We start from the raw sequence: 18934 nt of genomic DNA, 5'->3' as shown, positions 1-18934 counted from the left end.
TAAAGGGTTAATATCCATTTTTCATGCTGGCATGGATTGGGTGACTTGACAGGAAAAGGCAAGGCCAGGGACCATACCAGGTTCCATAGTCTGTTTAGACTTGGTTTTTACAGCTGAATGCACTTCCTAATGCCACGGAGTGTACTGGGTGCTTTTTACATGGCACTATCACCAGTGCTTTTTACATAGCACCTTGGTTTTAGAATCTCAATTCTGTTGTGGGCAGGTCTTCTTGAGTACACAATAACATAAGTACCAGTTAGGTACTGGAGTTGATTCAATCAACTTCCTCCTTTCTCTCAAAATTATTGTCCTTGTACCAAAATTAGAAAAAAAAATTTTTTTAATACTTTCGACAAAAATATATAACTTTGGAAATCAAGTAAAAAATTAATGCTTGGTTTGGAAAAGAATTATCAATATCATTAGTTGTGTTCAGTTGCTAAGATGTCTTATATTTTGCCTCCATTGCTTCATCTACAGATAACCATCTGACTTATTGATTTTCTGGTTAGTAGAATGAGAGTTTTTTGTTGTTTTTTTTAGATTTTGAATGTCTTCTAGATGTTGATAAGAAACCAATCAATATCTCTCTTGCCAATGAACTACATATCCAAGAAGAAGGGTACCAGAGGTAAGTTTCAAAAGTTGTCTTCCTACAGTATACTTTAATGATGGATGGGAAAAGATTGAGTTAATGATGTGCCCCTGAAGATTCTCATTATGTATTGTATTTAGGGCAGTAAGATGAAGCTGTTTGAATACATCCCTTTCCAGCTTTAACCACAAGAGGAGATTTGAAGTCAGTAGCATAAGATACTAAATGATTGGTTCATTTTACAGTAGTTCCTTCAGTAGAAAATGACACTAGTTCCTTAAATGAGAAATAGGTTTTGTTCTGTAAGAAATACAATTAGTTCCTTCGCTGAGAAGTAACAATAGTTCTTTCAGTGAGAAATAATACTATGGTTAGGGAGCTTGCTTCCTAGCTACATGGTTTCGGGTTCAGTCCCACTGCGTGGCACTTTGTGTAGGTGTCTTCCACTATAGCCCCGAGCCGACCGGAGCTTTATGATTGAATTCGGTAGGTGGAAGTTACTGCCGTGTGTGTATGTGCGCGTATAGCTGCTCAGTGCCTCTCCGAAAGAGAGAGAGAGAGTTCCTTCAATGAGAAATTCTTCCTGGAAACAAGGCTGTTAAATGGAAATACACACAAAATATTTTCAGAGAAATTGATTCTTCGTAGAACCAAATCTATGAAGAATTAATTCCATTTTTCTTTCTCTTTCCATTCCTCATACCAATAAACTCCAACTGATTTTTGAATATTGTACTGGTTGTAGAGAAATCAGGGTAGTTGCATTCAGATATATATAGCAAGGAGAGGCAAGACAGTTGCTCTCAAGCTAGAGTGTGAAGGGGTAAAAAAAATTTTCTGGCTTACCATGCCTGTTAACCAGTGGGGAGATACCAAAATGTTGCTTTTCCCTCTGAGGCACTGAGAACTATTGCTATTCTTTATATCACAGTGTTGCTGCTTGGTTGAAAAGCTTGCTTCCTGACCACATGGTTTTGGGTTCAGTCCCATTGCATTACACCATGGTAGAAGACAAGGGGACCACGTTGAAAACACATACTCTCTCTTTTACTCTTTTACTTGTTTCAGTCATTTGACTGCGGCCATGCTGGAGCACCACCTTTAGTCGAGCAAATTGACCCCAGGACTTATTCTTTGTAAGCCTAGTACTTATTCTATCGGTCTCTTTTGCCGAACCGCTAAGTTACGGGGACATAAACACACCACCATCGGTTGTCAAGCGATGTTGGAGGGACAAACACAGACACACAAACTCACACACACACACACACACACACACACCACACACACACATATATATATACATATATACAACGGGCTTCTTTCAGTTTCCATCTACCAAATCCACTCACAAGGCTTTGGTCGGCCCGAGGCTGTAGTAGAAGACACTTGCCCAAGGTGCCACGCAGTGGGACTGAACCCACTGGTGATAAAGTGAACACTTTAACCACACAATCGTTTCTGCATTCATAATATTGAAATCTAACATTGGTACAAGACCAGTCAACAAGGTACAGTTGATTAAATCTAAACCCAGCACATGTCTTCTTTATTTCCATTCCATACTTTTACATACTGCTTTCTATTTTTGGAAAAAGACACACTGTGTATGGTTCCCTATGACCCTTTTCACATTGCAATATATATATATATATATATTCCTTTATTGCTCACAGGGGGCTAAACACAAAGGGGATGAACAAGGACAGGCGAATGGATTAAATCGATTACATCGACACCAGTGCGTAACTGGTACTTATTTAATCAACCCCAAAAGGATGAAAGGTAAATTCGACCTCGGCAGAATTTGAGCTCAGAACGTAATGGCAGACAAAATACTGCAAAGCATTTCGCCTGGCATGCTAACAATTCTGCCAGCTCGCCACCTTCACACTGCAATATATAGCTGATTCCATGAAACGGGAGAAGAATCCACCCAGTACATGACTGGTACTTTATTTTTATTGACTCTTATATATGACTGGTACCTTACTTTATTGATCCCTCCCAGTTCTGGTACTTTATTTTGTCAACCCCCGTGCTTGACTAGTACTTTATTGGTACCCAGTATTTGACTGGTGCTTAATTTTTATCAACACCTTGATGGATGAAAAGCAGATTTGATCTCAGTTTTATTTAGACTCATAATTGACAAAATACTTCAAGGCATTTTATCTGATGCTCTAATAATTCTGCCAGACTACCTCCCTTCAATATAACTTCAAGATCACAAAATATTCTTTCGTGTTTTTGGAAGGAGCTCTGCCCGTGGCCCGCACAGACTCTACTAGACCAGTGAGATCGATGCTATTAATGATCTTCTTTAATATCATTGACTGCAAATTGACAGTTGCAGCAAAAACATGGGTGGAGAGGTAATTTCAGAGGAGAACACATTCCGGGGAGCGAGAGTGGACGAGCGAGGAATGCCCAAGTGAATACGATTGTAGTAGTGTGAGAGAAAGTGGAAAGAGAGAGACAGCACATGTGGGGGGCTGGAGGATGAGGCTTGTAGGTGAATGCCTCATTCTCAGAATCTGACGTCACCGCTGTAAGTTATTTATAAAGACAGAATCAATATAGACAAGCATCCACTGCATTACGGAAGCGTTGCGTTCCTGAAATTTTGCCGTAATGTGGACCTCTATGTAACATTGACCTCTGTGTTACATAATACGTACGCAGCATAGAAGTCAATGTGGAAAATAACTTTCACGTTTACAAATATTTATCTCCCTTGAATAACATATTATCTCCCTTTTAAGTCCTTATTGGAACAAATATCGGCGTGTCTTCTTCGGTGGTTCTCACTAATTTAGACGTCGGACCTTCATTGCAGAACGCTTACCTTTATTTTACTGACCCCTTACCTACATTTTACAGCTAACCCTTACCACCAACCTAATTTTAATAGAAACAAAGATTATTTTGGAGAGAGAAAATAGCATATCTTATATATTATCATCATCATCATCCGAATTTAATGTACCATGTTCTATGCTGGCATGGGTCTTTATTGAATTATATTAATAAAAGACACCTTATCTAATGGAACATGAGATTTGAGTTCTGTAACAAAATAAAGTTGTTGTTTTTTTTTTCTTCTTTTAATAATTTGAGTAAATAAACTGATACATCTCTTGGCTTTTCTAAGATGCTGCCATGAGTAATATTACTGGGATCATAGGGTTTCGGGTTTTTCAGCATTAGACCCACTCCCACCCTGACCCAGTTGACTCAGCCAAAGTTGAATCCCAGCATACAAACCAGCAGCAAGTCATAGACCTGCCCTCTTTATCCAAAGCCACCACATGGTTTTCTCTAAGTCTTCAGTGAAAGAACGTAGCTACCATCATTTCCTGTGCTGCACTAGTAATTCAAAACCCAGCCAGAGCTTTGCAAAATGAGTACCCCAGATCAGTTGGCTTGCAACAAGCTAGCAACTTTGGTATCAACTCTATGCTACAAGTAACTGAAATGTGACAATCCCTCTCTATGTGAGCTATTAATGTAAAATCTTCAATATTTGTATTTTTATAGTGTAAGGTTTGTTTCCATTTGGTCAACAAAGTTGAGATCATCATCATCATCGTTTAACGTCCGTTCTCCATGCTAGCATGGGTTGGACGGTTCGACTGGGTATCTGGGAAGCCAGAAGGCTGCACCAGCCTCCGGTCTTATCTGGCAATGTTTCTACAGCTGGATGCCCTTCCTAACGCCAACCACTCCATGAGTGTAGTGGGTGCTTTTTACGTGCCACCTGCACTGGTGCTAGGCGAGGCTGGCATAGGCCATGGTCGGATTGGTGCATTTTACGTGCCACCTGCACGGAAGCCAGTCGAGGCGGCTCTGGCTTCGGCCACAATTCGGATGGTGCTTTTTACGTGCCACCGACACAGAAGCTAGTCGAGGCAGCGCTGGCATCGGCCACGGTGACAATCCCTCTCTGTGTGTGCTATTAATGTAAAATCTTCAATATTTGTATTTTTATAGTGTAAGGTTTGTTTCCATTTCGTCAACAAAGTTGAGATGTTTTTAATTAAATAATTCTAGCTAAAGTGACATTCACATTACCCCCAGAGAAATACCTTTAGTACATTACATGCCAGTGACAGGTAAAAGGCACCCATGACAGCGACACATAACAGGGCACCCATGACAGTGACATGTAAAAGACATCTAGTACATTCTGTAAAGTGGATGGCAGTAGGAAGGGCATCCAGCCATAGAAACCAACCCAAAACAGACAACTGGAGCGGAGTGGAGCTCTCCAGCTTACCAACTCCTGTCAATCAAACTAACCCATGCAACATGGAAAATGGACACTGCTTGATGATGATGATGATTTCAGTATATTCCATAATCTCATGCTGACAGATAGTGATATGGTGATAATATTGAAATCTAGTGAGACATTTAAGCAAGATAAATTATGCACTTTGCTTCAGTCTATTTGCCAATATTTCACTGCCACCATATTCTTGGTAATAGAAAATACTCTCATCATCATCATCATCATCATCGTTTAACGTCCGCTTTCCATGCTAGCATGGGTTGGACGGTTCAACTGGGGTCTGGCAAGCCCGAAGGCTGCACCAGGCCAGTCAGATCTGGCAGTGTTTCTACAGCTGGATGCCCTTCCTAACGCCAACCACTCCGAGAGTGTAGTGGGTGATTTTATGTGCCACCGACACAGGTGCCAGACGAGGCTGGCAGACGGCCACGCTCGGATGGTGTTTTTTATGTGCCACCGACACAGGTGCCAGACGAGGCTGGCTGACGGCCACGCTCGGATGGTGTTTTCTTATGTGTCACCGACACAGGTGCCAGACGGGGCTGGCGGACGGCCACGCTCGGATGGTGTTTGTTACGTGCCCTCAGCACGGAGGCCAGTCGTTGCGGTACTGGCTACGATCACGTTCGGATGGTTTTCTTATGTGCCACCGGCACTGGTACCACAAGGATACAAATTCCATTGATGTTCATCTATTTTGATTTGGTTCGATTTGATTTGATTGATTCGATTCTCACTTGCCTCAACAGGTCTTCACAAGTGTCACAAGAAGGAAGGTATGCACAGGTGGACTGACTACGTCCCAGGTAGGGGCCACGGATTATGGCTTCACTAGTCTTGCCGGGTCTTCTCACGCACAGCATACTTCCATAGGTCTCGGTCTCTAGTCATTTCCATGGTGAGACCTAACGTCCGAAGGTCGTGCTTCACCACTTCGTCCCAGGTTTTCCTGGGTCTACCTCTTCCACGGGTTCCCTCAACTGCTAGGGATTGGCACTTTCTCACACACCTATCTTCATCCATTCTCGCCACATGACCATACCAGCGCAATCGTCTCTCTTGCACACAACAACTGATGCTTCTTAGGTACAACATTTCTCTCAAGGTACTAACGCTCTGTCGAGTAAGTACACTGACATTACACATCCATCGGAGCATACTGGCTTCGTTCCTCACAAGCTTACGCATGTCCTCAGCAGTCACGGCCCATGTTTCACTGCCATGTAGCATAGCTGTTCGTACACATGCATCATACAGTCTGCCTTTTACTCTGAGCGAGAGGCCTTTAGTCACCAGCAGAGGTAAGAGCTCCCTAAACTTTGCCCAGGCTATTCTTATTCTAGCAGTTACACTTTCAGCGCACCCACCCCCACTACTGACTTGGTCACCTAGATAGCGGAAGCTATCAACTACTTCTAGTTTTTCCCCCCGGAAAGTGACGGAAGTTGTTTTCTGCAGATTTTCGGAGGTCAATGCTCCAGAGCATCTGCCACATACAAAAACTATCTTCCCAGTTAGCCTACCTTTGACATTGCTGCACCTCTTATGTGTCCATAGCTTACACTGGGTACATCTTATAGAGTTTCTACCTACACCTTTTCTACAGATCGAGCAGGGCCATCTTCCTGAGGATATTTGTGGATTTTCTAACTTTCTACTTATTAGTACTTTGGTTTTAGCTAGGTTGACTCTAAGGCCCCTCGATTCTAAACCCTCCTTCCACACCTGGAACTTCTCCTCCAGTTCTGATAGTGACTCAGCGATTAGAGCGAGGTCGTCAGCATAGAGGAGCTCCCAGGGGCAACCTGTCTTGAATTCCTCCACAATTGCCTGGAGGACTATGATAAATAGGAGGGGGCTGAGTACTGAACCCTGGTGGACCCCAACCTCTACCTTGAATTCTTCTGTGTACATGCTGCCAACTCTAACCTTACTTACGGCATCTCTGTACATGGCTTGCACAGCCCTCACCAGCCATTCATCTATCCCTAGTTTCCTCATTGACCACCAGATGAGGGATCGGGGGACCCTATCAAAGGCTTTCTCCATGTCAACGAAAGCCAGGTACAGGGGCTTATCTTTGGCTAGGTATTTCTCCTGCAGCTGCCTTACCAGGAATATAGCATCAGTGGTGCTTTCCCTGGACAAACCCAAACTGCATCTCATCTAAACTAACTCTCTCTCTAATTAGTTGGGCTATGACCCTCTCCGTAACCTTCATTACCTGATCCAACAGCTTGATACCTCTGTAATTATTTGTATCCAGGGCATCACCTTTACCTTTGTAGCAGTTGACTAGTATGCTGCTACACCAGTCATTGGGTATGACTCCTTCGTGTATCACCTGGTTGACTATACGGGTGACTAGGTTATAGCCGACACTGCCAGATATTTTGAGCATCTCTGCAGTAATTCCTGATGGGCCTGGGGCTTTCCCTGTCTTCATGCTTCTAATTGCCTTAGCTACCACGGAACTATCAACTCGGATAGCTGGTCCCTCTGTTGGGTCAACATTCGGCAGACTCTCTTTATCCCATTCATTTTCTTTATTCAGCAACCTTTCATAGTGGCATCTCCAAACCTCTCTCTTTGCATCCTCATTTAGCGCAAGTGAACCATCATCCATGCGAACACACTTCTCTCCTACCACATCACGATTCTCTCTCACACACTGTCTTGCAACACGAAATATCTCAAGTCTTTCATCCTCACGGCTCAGAACATTGGCAAATTTTTTCTTATCCGCTTCCCCTCTGGCTAAATAAACCTGTCTCCTAGCTTCCCTTTTGGCTGTCTGATACAATTCCCTGCTACCACCGTTCTTCCAGTCCTTCCAAGCCTGTCTCTTTTGTCTAATAGCCCTGTCAACCACAGTGTTCCACCACCATGTTACTCTGGGTCGAGATGGTACTTTGCTCCATCCACAGATCTGGTCAGTGGCTGTCAGCAGATTGTCCCGTAGGAATCACCAGTTGTCTTCCACATTAAGTGAAGCTATATCCCCTTCTATTTCGTCAGAGGCTTCGAGTAGTATGTCTCTAAATCTCTGTCCATTTGCAGGATCTTTAAGCTTCCAGACCCTTCTCCTCCAAGCTGGTCTTCTTCTGGGCAACCATTTAGCTCTGATCCTGAAGTCGCTAACTACTAATCTATGTTGGGGAGTACATTCTTCGCCTGGGAAGGTTTTGGCATTTATAATCAGCCCTCTTTCCCTTTTTCTGGCAAGGATGTAGTCAATCTGGCTGGTGTGTCTGCCAGAACGGTAGGTGACTAGGTGAGAGGTGGGTTCCTGAAGTGGGTATTGCAGACCATAAGGTCATTTGCATCGCAGAACTCCAGCAGCCTGGTTCCTTCCTCATTTCGAGAGCCAACCGTAGCCTCCATGGACGCCATGGAAGCCCCCGACATGTCGTCCAACATGTCCATTGAAATCACCTGCCACGAAGAGAAGGTCACTGTCATTTGTCAATGAGGTAGTCCGCAATAGGGTGTCATAGAATTGGTCTTTTTGTCCTTCCGGTAGCCCTGGTTGAGGGGCATATGCCGAGATGATGGTAGCTGTCCTATGGTGAAGAACTAATCTAATTTTAATTACTCTGTCACTTACTCTGACTACCTCGATTACCTTACCTACCCATTTCTCCGCAAGAAGTATACCCACGCCCCCGACTCCGTCAGTGTTCCCTGCCCAGAAAATCTTGTACCTGTGTTCCTTCTATTACAAATATTCATAGTCGCCAATGTAAGGATAACCTTCAACCTTTCACTGAGCAATCTTGGAAATTCTGAAAATGCTCCTGGGTGCTGTCCCTCCTTCTCTGATTAAAGGGGAAAATATTAATGATAAATTTATTTGATATCCTATCATAAAATACTAGCTCCATCAATACTTACTCTTTTACTGCAGCCATGCTGGAGCACTGCCTTTAGTCGAGCAAATCGACCCTGGGACTTCTTTGTAAGCCTAGTACTTATTCTATCGGTCTCTTTTGCCGAACTGCTAAGCTACAGGGATGTAAATATACCAGCATCAGTTGTCAAGCAATGTTGGGTGGGGTCAAACACAGACACACAAACTTATACACACACATACGTATATATATATATATATATATATATATATATATACATATATACGACATGCTTCTTTCAGTTTTCATCTACCAAATCCACTCACAAGTCTTTGGTCAGCCCAAGGCTATAGTAGAAGACATTTGGCCAAGATGCCATGCAGTGGGACTGAACCTGGAACTATATGGTTGGTAAGCAAGCTACTTACCACACAACCACTCCTGTTCTACTCAAATATCTTGTATCAGTGATATATCATTGATTTTATTACAGAAAAATAAAATTGCTCCAATAAAGGCTCTAGAATATTATTGTTCACATAATAAAAGGTTCAAAATTGATTGATGTTGTCTTGGGTGAGGGGCATCACTCTACTTAACTCTGTTTGTCTGGTTGACCACAGCTCCCTCTCTGATCTCTCAGTTGATTGTTTTCCTGTCACATTTGCAAAACCATCCAATGGTATTGGGTTGTCCGGAAGGTTCATGCCGATTTTTAAAGGAAAGAAAAAGGTCAATAAATACTTGCCATTACATTTTTAATCAACTAAATATGAACCATTTTGTTGCACAATGCGTCTCCATATTTCCTTTAACTTGAAAATACCCTCTTCCCAGAATATAGAGAGGGGTTATGGTAAAGAATTCGTCAAGGTATCTTTTTACATCATCCAAGGAATTGAAATTTTTACCATTAAGACTATTCTGCATAGACCTGAATAAGTGGAAATCTGAAGGAGCTATATCTGGTGAATATGGAGGGTGGGGTATCACATCCCAGCCGAGCTGCAGCAATTTTTGTCTGGTTCCCAAAGCATCAAGTGCCGAAAATGAACTTTCTTATCTTCCATTTTAAAGGGTTACAGAATTAACACAGGTTATAGGAACATAAATCTTCTTCCATGAAAAGATAGCTTAACCCATTACTGTTTAAACCGGCCATATCCAGCCCAAATATTCTACATGTTTTATATTCAAACTGGCCATATCTAGCCTCTCACACCTAACTTACAGTGACATTCTAAAAATAGACAATCACATCATTAACACCTCAAAGCTATAATATAATGCATGATTAATTCAAAACAATTTGAGTGAAAAAGTATTACATTTAACAGAGAAATGTGAACACTAAAGGGTTAAACTGTGTTCTAAATGGAGGTGTAGTCATATCCTATTTTATGGACTCAACCATGTTCTAAAATAAGGTAAGCTACTATAAATCGGCACAAACTTTCCGGACAACCCAATAAAAACTTGATATGACACAACAGAAAGAAATTCAAATGTCAACAACTACAACAATATTAATACAGACTCTTCAACTGAAGAAGCTTGCTTTGCAAATACAGGGTTTACAGTTCAGTCCCCCTATACAGCACTTTGGACAAGTATTTTCTACTATAGTCCAGGGCCAACCAATGTATTGTGAGTAAATTTAGTGGATGGAAACGATGTGGAAACCTGTCATGTATGTGTGTGTCTTTGTATTTGTCACACAACCTCCCACTGCTTGACAACCTGTATTAGTTTGTTTACATCCCTGTAATGTAGCAGTTTGGCAAAAATGACCAATTGAATAAGTACTAAACTTTAAAAAAATCAAGTACTACCGGAGTCATTTTGTTCTAATTAAACCATCAGGGTAGTACCTCAGCATGGTCACAGCCCAATATCTAAAACAAATAAAAGGTAAAAAAAAAAAAAAAGACAATTCATGAATGTTTTAACATTCCCTCTACTTTCAGGGTTGCAATTTGTATCCAGTTGGAGAAATACTTTTCTGTAAACAGCCGCAATCTACTTGGCTCACACCAGATGAAACAAAGACAACTGGAAATCCTTGGTTATAAAACTGTTGAGGTAAAGTAAATATTTTGTTGTAGTTACAATCCTTCACCATTACCACCACCACCATCACTTTTCACTACTCCACTTGGTCACTGAAGTCATTTAGCCCAAGTCTGATCTAATTGAGCAGGGCTATGATCTAAGACATTCTTTTTGTCTTTTATTTGTTTCAGTCATTGAATTCCAGTCATACTGGAGCACCACTTCAAAGGTTTTAGTCAAATGAAAGAACCCAGAACTTATTTTAAGTCTGCTACTTATTCTATGAACTTCAGAAGCAACTGTAAGCTAATCAAGTTCATAACATAATTGTTTATTTTGTTTGCGATCCCAATTACTTATTACCACGCTGTACTCATCTGATGCTTCATTCTGAAGCATATGTATATTGAGTCCTAATATCAGGGTATAAGTATCACTATGTCTAAGTGAACTATATATATATATATATATATATCATCATCATCATCGTTTAGCGTCCGTTCTCCATGCTAGCATGGGTTGGACAGTTCAACTGGGGTTTGTGAAGCCAGAAGGCTACATCAGGCCCAGTCTGATCTGGCAGTGTTTCTATGGCCGGATGCCCTTCCTAACGCCAACCACTCCGTGAGTGTAGTGGGTGCTTTTTACGTGCCACCCGTACAGGTGCCAGATGGAGCTGGCATACAGCCACGGACAGATGGTGCTTTTTACATGCCAGGCGAGGCTGGCAACGGCCACAAATGGATGGTGATGCATGCAGGTAGATTTATTTGTATATATGATGGGCTTTAATACTGTTTCTGTTTACCAAATTCCTTCACAAGACATTGGTCAACCTAGGACTCTAGTAGCCTTTTGTAACCCTGAATTGATTAGTAGTCCATCCTGACACTTCATCACCACTTGTTCTCCTCTGCTTTTCCTGTTGAGGTAGCCAGGTATCTCCTCTACAGCAAGAAACCTGTGCCTGTCCCTCTATCGTAGCTTTGCTTCTCAACACCGGGCATAAAGTCACCTCCCCCAATACCACATCCCCACTCAATCAAGGAATCTTGTCATGCGAGCTGCTTAGCAACCTCAGCAGTGCCATTGACATGAAAAAGTACCTAGTACACTCTGTAAGCGTGGAAGAGCATGAATGACAGTACAGGAGAGGAAGCAAAGTTGGAATAGACTGGAACACATTCACCTACACATAGATTACAGGATGGTCTCGAGGGAATCAAGGGATGAGAGAAGTGGCAGAGGAATGGAAAGTAACCAGGTTCTATACCACTGAACAGCACAAAAGAATGTTGAGTCAGAATATGTTGTACAGTGGCATTCTTAGTTATGCTGGGGGCAATGTACAGCTAACAGAAGAGAGAGACTACTATCCTCAATTACACTATGGGCGAAATGCTTAGCGGTATTTCATCTGCCGCTACGTTCTGAGTTCAAATTCCGCCGAGGTCAACTTTGCCTTTCATCCTTTCGGGGCCGATTAAATAAGTACCAGTTACGCACTGGGGTCGATATAATCAACTTAATCCGTTTGTTTGTCCTCTCTGTCTTTAGCCCCTTGTGGGTAGTAAAGAAATAGGTATTTCGTCTGCCGCTACGTTCTGAGTTCAAATTCCGCCGAGGTTGACTTTGCCTTTCATCCTTTCGGGGGTCGATAAATTAAGTACCAGTTACGCACTGGGGTCGATGTAATCGACTTAATCCGTTTGTCTGTCCTTGTTTGTCCCCTCTATGTTTAGCCCCTTGTGGGTAGTAAAAAATAGGTATAGTTCAGTGAGAATATAAGAAGAGGGAATTTTTGTAAGAGGAGAAATAGGCATGTACAAAAGAATGCAATGTATGCAAACAGTAGATGAGCAATAAAAGCATGGATGTAAGAATGTTATGTACAGTAAAGAGGAGGACAAATAGTTAAAAGCCAAAGTGAAAGGGTACAGCGTGTGACAAACAGGAGATCCACTGTCATCCTTAGCGGCACTGACAACATAGTACAATGAATTTGAGAAGAGGGGAGAGTGATTGGGAGATGAGCTGTAAGGATATGTGTGCATGCAGAAAGAGAGATAAAGACAAGGACGGAAAACTCACGGGTAACAGAAATATGATTGACAGACAGATGAGTGATTGAGATGTGTGATGTAAGGAATGAGAGACAGAAGGGTGAATGACAACAGAAAGAGGCTATCAAGAAGGTCAGTGATGTAGAGTTGACAGCAGACAGATATGCACGTGCATGCACATACCTATGCATAGTGATAAGTGCCTGATATATACAGATATACATAAATTTTAGCATCAGTTTTGATGGACAGACAAGTAGGTCTTCTGCCCCACATATTGCTCGTCAACCACTCAGTATATATATATCACCGTCACCGTGACCGACCAGGCTATCAGATGTTGTTACACATCACTGGTCACAATGCGCTTCACATTGTTTTAGCCTTCAAATGACGCCACCCTGCTGGCTAAGCGAGCAGGCCAACAGAAGAAAGAGTGAGAGAAAGTTGTGTATGCTCTTGACAAGCATACACGATTTCAAACACTGCAGACCAAGCTTTCCCCATTCACTACACCAGTCGTGTGCTTTTGCGCAGCATACTTAAATACTTCATGCTGAATACGTGCTCTCTCAAAAGTGTTGACCCCTTCTTTAACCTGCTTCCTCCATCTGTGACAATGACAGGCATTGTTCTCCCAATCAGTCTCCTGCATATCACAGGACTTTAATGAGGATTTGCCACACTCCTTAAATCGCAGCCTTGGTTTCTGCTGGGGTCTCTTTCCATTCACAAGTTCTCCATATAGCATCTGCTTAGGGATCCTGCTATCCTTCATTCTAATAAGGTGTCCAGTCCAACGTAACCAGTGCTTGTGCACCATCGCCTCAATACTCAAGATATCAGCTGTCCTTAGGACCTGTGTGTCTGGAATTTTTAAGGTCCAGCCAACATTGAGAATGTGCCTGAGACATCTCAGATGAAAGCGTTCAAGGACCCTTACATGACATTTGTAAAGGTTCCATGTCTCACATGAGTAGAGGAGCGATGTCAGTACACATGTATGGTACACAGCAATTTTTATTTGCCTGGAACCAGACACAAGACTGAAGAGATCGGAAGGAATTAGTTGCTCTCTGCAGCCTGAAAGATATTTCCTCATCCAGGGAGCAAGAACGGCTGAGTGTACTGCCCAGGTAGACAAACTTGTCTACTACCTTCAGAATAGTTCCTTCAACCAAGATAGCTGGTTCTATATATGGATTTCCTGGTGCAGGCTGGTGGAACATTACAAGTCTTGTCCAGGCTAATGCTGAGTCCAAATGCCTTGCAAGCAGAAATATAATTCATGAGTATTTGCATATCATCCACTGTATGAGTGACTAAGTCACAGTCATCTGCATAAATGAGGTCACAAATAATAGACTGGAGAACTTTTGAATTGGCAGCAAATCGGCACAGATTAAAGAGGCAGCTAGAAGATCAATATCTGACATATATTCCCAGAAAGCTAACCTTAGCAAAAGCATGAGTAAAAGTAGCAGCAAAGTACAAAGAAAAGAGAGTTGGGGCAAGGATCTCCCCCTGCTTGACACCATTCTCTACAGGAATGGGTCCCGCCATGCCACCACCAACATTGACCCAGGCCTCCATCCTATCATGAAATAATTATAGATACAAAGTGATCCAGACATCCAAGTTTTCCAAGTATTTTCCATAAAAATGGCCTATTTACAGTATCAAAGGCTTTTGTTAAATCAATGAATACTTGGACAAGATCTATATTCTGCTCATAGCATTTCTCTTGCATCTGTCTTGCTGTGAAAATCATATCCATTGTCCCTCTACCAGATAGGAAGCCACATTGAGATTCAGATAGGACATCATTTATGAGACACCTATTCAGGCAGGTAAGAAAAATATTTGCCAGAACCTTGCCAGCAGCTGATTGTAGAGCAATACCTCTATAGTTACCACACATTGTTCTAGCTCTATTTCCTTTATATAGAGGAAGAATAATTGCATCCTTCCAGTCCTTAGACATTGCACCATCCCTCCAGACTACACTAATAAGTTTGTGAAGGGACTGTATGATGTAATCACCACCAAATCACAAGACCTCAGCACAAATTCCATCCTTTCCAGGTGCCCTACCAAGATTCAGTTTACTTATTGATGTCATGACTTCATCTATTGAGGGCATGGAGTTTAAGGAGCCAATGATAGGTCTTTGTTGTATAGTATCAGTCACTGTTTCATCCACAAATGACTCATGGTTTAGGAGTTCGGCGAAGTGTTCAATCCAGTGACCTGTGATTTCTGTTGATTTAGTAAACAGAGTGGAAGACTCTTTGGAAAGCAAAGGAGCTGATGTGGAGCTCTTAGGCCCATAAGCTTGCTTCATAAGATGGTAAAGCTTCTTACTGTCATTTGCATCAGCAGCAGCCTGAACATCACAAGCAAGATCCTCCCACCAAGTGTTCTGCATCTTCCTGAGAGATCGCTGCAGTAGTGATTTTACACTGCTATAGTAGGCAAGTGCTAGACTTCGCTGCACAGCAGACAGTCCTCTGTGTAGCAATACATTGTGGACATGGCGCTTTACCACTAATAGTCGCTGAACTTCAACATCATTTTCATCAAACCAGTCTCTGTGTCTGGCAGTAGCATATCCCAGTGTATCAGCAGCACATTGAAGAACCTGGTCTCGAAAATCTTCCCATGCTGCAGTATTTTCAATGCTGGACAAGCGAGTCTGAAGCTCTTTCCTCATTACAGAATCATATATCTTGTAGACATTCAGACGCCAAGGAATGTCGACTGGTCCTCTTCTCTCTTTCACTCTAATCATCATCCGGAACTTTGCTTGCGCCAGACTATGATCTGTCCAGCATTCCGATCCATAAAAGGATTTGACGTTACAAATGTCATAGATGTCACGCTTGCGGATGGTGACATAATCCAGCAAGTGCCAGACTTTAGACTTTGGATGCATCCACGTTGTTGTTTGATCACCTTTGTGCATAAAATGAGTAGTTGCGATATAAAGTCCATGTTCATCACAAAGCTCCAATAGCATGAGACCATTGCTATTCATTTTCCCTACTCCAAAACGTCCTAGAGAGTTCCATGTTTGACAGTCTGTTCCAACCCTGGCATTGAAATCCCCCCAGTAGAATGACCTTATCAGAATTGGAGATTTTTCTAAGTATGGCTCTGAGCTGGATATAAAAGATAGTTTTATCTTCATCACAGCTAGACAAGACGGCGAGCTGGCAGACACGTTAGCGCGCCGGGCGAATTGCTTAGCGGTATTTCGTCTGTCGTTGCGTTCTGAGTTCAAATTCCGCCGAGGTCAACTTTGCCTTTCATCCTTTCTGGGTCGATAAATAAAGTACCAGTTTCCCATTGGGGGCGATATAATCGACTTAATCCCTTCGTCTGTCCTTGTTTGTCCCCTCTATGTTTAGCCCCTTGTGGGCAGTAAAGAAATATATCTTCATCAAAGCTAGACAAAGCACTTATTAGAGTAGCAAACTGCCTACCTTTCAAGTGCAGTCATTCATTTATAGGAACAGGGAGCTCTTCCAACTTCTTAAGGATATCAGATCGAACTGCAAATCCAACACCAGCCTCTCTGCACTCCTCCTTCTGTCTTCCCTTCCAAAAAAAGGTGTATCCACTTCCTACTTCCTCAAGCTGACCATCACTTTCTATATGAGTTTCTGAGAGTGCAGCTATATCAATGTTATAACAGTTCAGCTTATGAGCAACAAGTGCAGTACGTCTTTCAGGCCTACAATCACTCTTGTGCACATTCCAATAGGAAATGTTTAAGCTCCATCCAGATTTTGTAAATAAAAGTCTCGTTGTTTTTCAAGTGCAGGATGGACATCCGTCAGTCGTGCTAAACTGACAAGATATAGAAAGACAGGCAATTTTTGGTCCACCTTTTCTAGAACCTCCCCGGCCTCCAGGTGAGCAGTGCCCCTCTCCAAATGAAACTGCTCAGACACCCATACAGCAACCGAATCCTACCGCTGTCTTGGGCAACAAGGAGACAACTTTATATCTAGCATGGGCCGCCTACGTGCAGGTCGCTGACTACATGCTTCCAACCCGTCAGGTCTGCATGCTTCACTACCTTCCCATTGCCGCAGGACTTCCAAATAAAAAATAAAATAAAGATATATAAATATATATTAAAAATGTAGATACATATATACTAAAAATAAGATAAATATATAGAGAGGAAAAAGAAAAAATGCACATATTGAGTAGAGGCCAGCAATGCCTGTGCAAAGTTTTAGGTCCAATAAGGCTTGCACGACACCTCATAGACCCTCTCCACTTTATTGGCATTATCCAGAGACAAGCCAGAGCAAGAAGTCTGGTGCCTATATGAGTCACAGGCTCAGGTATGTGGGAGCACCGTGATCTCTAGCACAAACCAAAGATCCCCAAAATGTCCAATGCCATTTCCTGCATATCTGGTTTTATATCAGAGTGACTTTCTCCTAGAGACATGCTTCAACAGAAACTGAGGGGTCCCTCACTCCCAGTGGCCTTTCAGCACGCCAGACACCATCCCAGAATTTCTGTGTACCCGTGCTATCGCTAGATAGCTGTTGAGCCTGCAGTAAGTTCATCCAACCTTTCCTATAATTCTGCATTGTATAAATATTAATACACACACACACACACACACACAATATGGTGCAGGTATGACTGTATGGTTGACAAGTTTGCTTCACAACTATGTGGTTTTTGACTGGCATGAAGTTTCAATTAAGAAAGAGTCGGTGTACTAAGAGCATCATATGGCACCTTGAGCAAGTATCATAGCCTTAGGTCAAGTAAAACCTTATAAGTGAAATTCCATGTCTAAGATATCATTTATATATTTGGGTGGTAAACTTAATCTATCCCCTGGTTTAACACCACCACTTGGTCCTTCAACAGTCATCCACTCTGTTGTAAGTATTCCAGTCAGATCTTCTGCAGGCGTAGGAGCGGCTGTGTAGTAAGTAGCTTGCTTACGAACCACATGGTTCCAGGTTCAGTCCCACTGCGTGGCACCTTGGGCAAGTGTCTTCTACTATAGCCTCGGGTGGACCAAAGCTTTGTGAGTGGATTTGGTAGGCGGAAACTGAAAGAAGCCCGTTGTATATATGTATATATATATGTATGTTTGTGTGTCTGTGTTTGTCCTCCCAACATCACTTGACAACCGATGCTGGTGTGTTTACGTCCCTGTAACTTAGCGGTTCGGCAAAAGAGACCGATAGAATAAGTACTAGGCTTACAAAGAATAAGTCCTGGGGTCAATTTGCTCGACTAAAAGGTGGTGCTCCAGCATGGCCACAGTCAAATGACTGAAACAAGTAAAAGAGTAACAATAACTTCTTCCTGCCAGTTTTAGAGGCCCAGACACTCATTCCACATTTGGGTAATTCAAAAATGTAGGTATCTTTATAGCTGATATTCCCAGTGGATGGAGTTTATGGCTGATCCTCTCTTATTAGATATATAACCATATATTATAAAATTTCTGGATTATTCCATGCTGTAAATGGAGAACTATTTACAATATTTGATTACATTCCTTTTACATTCTGAGTTCAAATACTACCAAAGTTACCTTTGTTTTTCAGTCATTTATAGTCAGTTACATGAAATACTAGTGATATACTGTGCTCCGCTGTTACAATTTGTACTAAATACAGAATACTAAATGTTACATTTTCTTGCTAATTCTCTTTATATCTATCTTCACAGATTCCCTTTTTTGAATGGAACTCAATGGCATTGTCAGACTGGCCAGAAAAAGTGGAGTATCTCAGCAAAAAGATATTCAGATGACCTTCACTACAAATTTAGATATTTCAATAAAGTTGCTTCTCTAAAACAGAAAATTTGGTTTTAATCAGAATTATTGTATGGAAATTTTGTATAAAATAAAAGGAACAAATTTCTGTATAAATGAAAGGAACAAATGAGAAAATGCTTGAAAATCATGTCTAAACTTTTATTTTTTCATAGCAATAAATTACCTCCAAGGGCCCACTGCGTGGCACATTGGGTGGGTGTCTTCCACTATAGCCCTGAGCCGACCAGAGCTTTGTGATTGAATTCG

General features: G+C 42.0%; 1 protein-coding gene across 1 annotated transcript in view; it reads left to right on the top strand.

The window, feature by feature from the left end:
* Positions 1 to 18713, top strand: part of LOC115211846 (FAST kinase domain-containing protein 1, mitochondrial) — a 59160-nt gene extending 40447 nt beyond the window's left edge. Inside the window, exons 8-10 of the mRNA XM_029780566.2 lie at positions 547 to 634; positions 10711 to 10825; positions 18577 to 18713. Coding sequence (XP_029636426.1) covers positions 547 to 634; positions 10711 to 10825; positions 18577 to 18660 — 287 coding nt within the window. The 3' untranslated portion in view covers positions 18661 to 18713. The remainder of the gene's footprint in view (positions 1 to 546; positions 635 to 10710; positions 10826 to 18576) is intronic.
* Positions 18714 to 18934: the final 221 nt, after the last annotated feature.

The sequence above is a fragment of the Octopus sinensis genome, linkage group LG5, assembly GCF_006345805.1.
Source record: "Octopus sinensis linkage group LG5, ASM634580v1, whole genome shotgun sequence".
Classification (NCBI taxonomy): Eukaryota; Metazoa; Mollusca; class Cephalopoda; order Octopoda; family Octopodidae; genus Octopus; species Octopus sinensis.
Note: the sequence above shows the minus strand (reverse complement) of the source record. Positions and strands in the feature narration are given on the sequence as shown.